Source organism: Mus caroli, unplaced genomic scaffold (genome assembly GCF_978045245.1).
Source record: "Mus caroli unplaced genomic scaffold, Mus_caroli_1 scaffold_12, whole genome shotgun sequence".
NCBI classification, from domain to species: Eukaryota; Metazoa; Chordata; class Mammalia; order Rodentia; family Muridae; genus Mus; species Mus caroli.
This window is the reverse complement of record NW_028227267.1, coordinates 39,472,224-39,478,210: the sequence shown is the minus strand read 5'-3', so window position 1 is coordinate 39,478,210 and position 5,987 is coordinate 39,472,224. Positions and strand designations below refer to the sequence as shown.

Sequence of the window (5,987 nt, the reverse complement as noted above, 5' to 3'; positions counted from 1 at the left end):
CTGCCTCAGCAGCTCTGTGGCTCCCGCCTGTCCCAGAAGCTGTCTGCCTCTGTGGTCCTCACTCTAACCTGTACAGACTAAGTTCGGCGGAGTCCTGGAGCCAAGATGGCGCTCCCTGCAGGGCAGGTCACTGTCCTCCGGCTGGGAGGGTGCCGGATGTCTGCGGCCCCAAAAGGGTGCTGCCTCAGCAGCTCTGTGGCTCCCGCCTGTCCCAGAAGCCGTCTCGAGTGATATTTTTAATTTTTCTAAATATGAGATTCTTGTGGAATTTGACTTCAGTTCCCTCTCAAAAGAAATAGATACTTTGCCATTTGAAACCTGAATCTGAGGTCATGACAGATGAGTGTAGTTCTTAGCACACACAGAAAAGACAGTTCTCTACCTGCAGATATCTTTCCCCTTCTGCCCAATCCAATCCCCAGAAACTCCTAAAGTAATACAAATAGGGTGATGGTCTAGAATCTTGGAATCTTGTTTATTCTATTTGGATAATGTAAATGTCTTTGACAGAGGGTTAAAAGCAGTTTTTGTTTCTAGTTTTGGGGTTGAGGAAATGCAGCTTATTTCTAGATTTTTATTGGTAAAGATCAACTTCAGAGCTTCTTACAAGATGTGCAAATACACTAACATTAAGTGGCATGGCAACTATAACTGAGCTACATCCTAGTCCCAAATTAAAATTCTTCTGAGACACACACCTCCTAGTGAGCCCATGTCCACTTCATCAGATTATTGATATTGAATTTAGCTGTTTTTTGCCTTCTTCTTTAAGTTCTAGCTATTTATAAAGAGCTACTATAAAATTTTATGTATTTATACAAGAATTTGTTACTTAAAGTAATAACACAATAGATTAGGTTCAAATACAGATATTTGCCAATACTATTAGGTTACACTACAATTCCATTTCTTATTTTGACAGTCTTGCGGTCCAGGCCATAAGTTAATGAATGTTAGGTGGGTGTTCTCTCATTGAGCTACAACTATATTGCAAAACTCTCACATTTTTCCTGCTAAAAGTAATTAAGTACTCATCTAAAATGAATACACTGGGTGACTATTTAAAGAATAGTAATGAAATGGATTCACTTATATTTTCTTTTCATTTGTTTGTCTCATTGTTTGTTTCTTTGTATGTTTGAAACAAGATCTCATGTAGCCCACAATAAACTCAAGTGTAGTCTATTCTGGACAATGGCCTTGAACTCCTAGCACTACTGCTTCAACATTTCATGTGCTGTGCTTGCAGGTATGTACAACCATTAGCAGATCCCACTCATTTTTCTTAACTAGCAGATATTTCTAAAAGTGAGAATCATGTGTATCTGCCAGTACACCCAAAATAATATCATTGATATACTGATTTATGCTTACAGTGGTGTTTGATGAAGAAATAGTCATCCTGGTCTATCTATACCAATGAAAGAGAAACAGATGACTGGCTGATTATGCAGCACAGAATAGGGTATTAAACTTGTTCCACTCATTTTTGAATATCCAATGGTCAGAAACTGCGTAGAAAACAATAAGGCTCCAAAATATATTGTACAGATGATGAGGAAACTACTCTGTGTCCTTTTTGGGCAAAACTTAAACTCCCTCAGCTATTTCTAGAATGTTAAACAATTTCTGATGCTTTCACAGGTCACAGACAGATGAAAACCCTCAGCAGCCCCAGCAACTCCAGCACCATCACTGGCTTCATCCTCTTGGGCTTCGCCTACCCCAGGGAGGGGCAAATACTCCTCTTTGTGATCTTCTTCATTGTTTACATACTCATTCTTATGGGCAACGCTTCCATCATCTGTGCTGTGTACTGTGATCAGAGACTCCACACACCCATGTACCTCCTGCTGGCCAACTTCTCCTTCATGGAGATTGGGTATGTCACCTCCACAGTCCCCAACATGTTGGCCAACTTCCTCTCTGACACCAAGGTCATCTCTTTCTCTGGATGCTTCCTGCAGTTCTATTTCTTCTTCTCCTTTGGTTCTACAGAATGCTTTTTCCTGGCAGTCATGGCATTTGATCGATACCTTGCCATCTGTAGGCCACTACATTATCCTTCTCTCATGACTGGGCGCCTCCGCAACACCCTTGTGACCAGTTGCTGGGTGCTTGGTTTCCTCTGGTTTCCTGTACCCATCATTATCATCTCCCAGATGTCCTTCTGTGGGTCCAGAATTATAGACCACTTCCTGTGTGACCCAGGCCCTCTTTTGGCCCTTGCCTGTTCCAGAGTCCCATTGATTGAGGTTTTCTGGTCCATTATAATGTCTATGCTCCTGGTTATTCCTTTCCTCTTCATCATGGGATCTTACATATTGGTCCTAAGAGCTGTGTTTAGAGTTCCTTCAAGAGAAGGACAAAAAAAGGCTTTCTCCACTTGCGGGTCTCATCTCACAGTAGTTTCACTCTTTTATTGCTCAGTGATGATAATGTATCTGAGCCCAACATCTGAGCATGAGGCCGGAATGCAGAAGCTTGTAACTCTATTTTATTCTGTGGGTACACCACTGCTTAATCCTATGATATACAGTCTGAGGAACAAAGATATGAAAAATGCCCTACAAAAGATTTTAAGAACATAAAAATTTTACATTAAAACAAACAAATCATATTTAAGTGAATATATATACTCTTAAAGTGTGTGTATATATATATATATGTATATATATATATACACACACTTATATATATTCACACACATATATATACCCTAGTACACACATAAACTCACACAAACACACACATGTGTGTGAATATATATATGTATACACATATGTATATATACATACATATATACATACATACATAATTCAACAAGAATTATTATATTGTGCCATTTAAAGCATTATGAATAGAATGAAATACTTTGTTTTAAATAAAATATATTAGTTATGGGAAGTCAAATACTGTACTCTCTCTTTTATGTGTAGAAAGTTTTTCAATGTTCACAGTCAGCTATTGGATGTATCACAGGGCTCCCAATGGAGAAGCTAGAGAAAGTACCCAAGGAGCTAAAGGGATCTGCAACCCTATTGTTGGAACAACATGATGTACTAACCAGAACCCCGGAGCTCTTGTCTCTAGCTGCATATGTATCGAAAGATGGCCTAGTCGGCCATCAATGGAAAGAGAGGCCCATTGGACTTGCAAACTTTATATGCCCCAATATAGGGGAATGCCAGGGCCAAAAGAATGGGAATGGGTGGGTAGGGAAGTGGGGGGCGGTATGGGGGACTTTTGGGATAGCATTGGAAATGTAATTGAGGAAAATATGTAATAAAAATATTAAAAATTAAAAAAAAGATTAAAAAAAAAGAAAGTTTTTCAAAATGAATAGGATATGTTTACCAGAGACTAGGAAGTATAAGGAGAAGCTATACAGTTAGTGGTTGCAGCTAATACAGGTGGATAGTTACTCAAAATCTGTGTTTGACCATATAATATGATAAATATATCTACCAAATATTAATTCTGCTTCATACAGAAGTAATGAGAATTTGTTGTGTTCTCTACATAAAAATATGTTAAACATTTAAATAATATGTATGACAATTATGTTGATATTATATGCATTGCATCATGCTTATATACTGAATGTCACTTTGTACTTCATAAATGTAAACAATACTATACCAATTAAAAACAAAAATATAGAACTATGTACATTAGAATATGTCTGTAATCCCAGAATTTGAAAAATGGGACTAGAGGATTAGAATTTCTAGGGAGCTTAGAGACATAGCAAGATCATTTTTCATAAAAGACAGAGAGAGAGAGAGAGAGACAGAGACAGAGAGAGACAGAGAGAGACAGAGACAGAGGCAGAGAGACAGAGAGAAACATGATGGTCCATGACTGTGATACTTATATATCCCTAAAGACCAAAAGCAATTTAGGAAAGAGAAGGATTATTTTGAATACAGATTATAAACCATCATTTTGTGGAACCAAGACAAGATTTTAAACCATGAAACTTCAGGCAAGAACTGAACCAGAGTCCATGAAGGAATATATTTTATGAGCTTGCTTTCCATGACAGGCTTAACTTGCTTTCTTCTGCAAAATAGAACTACCACCCAGAAATACAATGAGCACTGTGGAATGGAAACTCCCACATATATTATTCATCAAGAAAATGACATGTATATATGCACAAAGGCCAATCCTATGCAGACTAATCCTACGTGAGTAAGATGTATGTCAATTAGACAAAGAATAACCAATATGTATGATCACTTGCCTACCTGACACACAGATGCATTGCTATTAAATAACCTTTAATAACCAAAGGGATCAAATACCTCAACATAAAGCCAGACACACTAAATTTGGTACAAGAGTTCAGTAGAAAGGGAGAGAAGAATATCTGCCACAAGTAGGGCAGATATTCCAGATACCAGAGGAGGACCCAGTGAGTCTATAGGTGTGGCCCTACCTGACACACCCAACAGTGGGAGATATAGAGCCTGTAGTGGCCACCTCCTCTATCCAGGCAGAATTACCAGTGGAGAGATAAGGACATCAATTCTCCGACAAAATTTATTACTCAAAATGTGTCCTGCCAGCAATATGTGCAGGGACAAAGCTAGAGACAGAGGGAATGACCAACTAATAACTGGCCTAATTTGAGATCCATCTCATGGACAAGAACCAATCCTTTAAACCATGAATGATACTCTGTTGGGCTCTACCCACCAGCCAATGTAAACAGATGCAGATGTTTGGAAACAGCCAAACATAGGACCAAATACAGAGAGCTTTGTGGAAGAGTTGGGGGAAGCTTGAGGAACTCAAAGGGGATACAGTTGCTAGAAAAAGAAAAAAAACAGCAGAGTCAATGAATATGGAACCTTGAGGGATGCCAGAGCCTGACCACAAACCAAAGAACAACCATGGACTGGATCAAGACATCACCTGCACATATGTACCAGATGTGCATCTTGATATTCATCTTGCTCTCCCTAAAATAGGACCAGAGACTGTCCCTGAACCTGCTGCCTGCATAGGAATCTTCCTTCCCTAATTGAACTACCTTGTCTGGCATCACTAAGAAAGTATAAGCCTAGTCCTTCAAAGGCCTGATTATCAGGATGGGGTGAAATCTAGTTGGCCTCTAAATTCTCAGAGGACAAGAAAAGGAAGAAAGTCAGATGAGGGGCTGTGATTAGGATGGAAAATTGATAGATAGATAGATAGATAGATAGATAGATAGATAGATAGATAGATAGATAGATAGATGATAGATAGATAGATAGATGATAGATAGATAGATAGATAGATAGATAGATAGATAGATAGATAGATAGATAGATAGATAGGAGAAAGGCATGGAATAGAAAGCTATTAGAGAAGCAATACAGTATATGTTTGCATACATTTAGGGAATTACATCAGTGCATATTGAAGTAGTTAAAGAAATCTAAAAAGCAATATGGGCTTGTCTTAGTCAGGATTTCTATTCCTGCACAAACATCATGACCAAGAAGCAAGTTGGGGAGGAAAGGGTTTATTGGGCTTACACTTCCATGCTGCTGTTCATCACCAAAGGAAGTCAGGACTGGAACTCAGATAGGTCAGGGAGCAGGAGCTGATACAGAGGCCATGGAGGGATGTTCTTTACTGGCTTGCCTTGCCTGGCTTGCTCAGCCTACTCTCTTATAGAACCTAAGACTACCAGCCCAGGGATGGTCCCACCCACAAGGGGCCTTTCCCCCTTGATCACTAATTGAGAAAATGCCTTACAGTTGGATCTCATGGAGGTATTTCCTCAACTGAAGCTCCCCTCTCTGTGATAACTCCAGCTGTGTCAAGTTGACACAAAAATAGCCAGTACAATTGACCCCTTGTCAACTTGACGCATAAACACATCACTAGTAAGCCTCAACCCTTACATTCTTTTTCATCCCCAAGATCTAAATAACTTTAAAAGTCCCACAGTCTTTACATATTCTTAAAATTTCAATCTCTTTAAAATATCC

General features: G+C 39.0%; 1 protein-coding gene across 1 annotated transcript; it reads left to right on the top strand.

The window, feature by feature from the left end:
- The first annotated feature begins 1,655 nt into the window (after positions 1-1,655).
- LOC110309549 (olfactory receptor 11G2-like) lies at positions 1,656-2,591 on the top strand. The gene has a single exon (XM_021182287.2). It carries the CDS (start codon positions 1,656-1,658, stop codon positions 2,589-2,591), a length of 936 nt encoding a protein of 311 aa, XP_021037946.1.
- Positions 2,592-5,987: the final 3,396 nt, after the last annotated feature.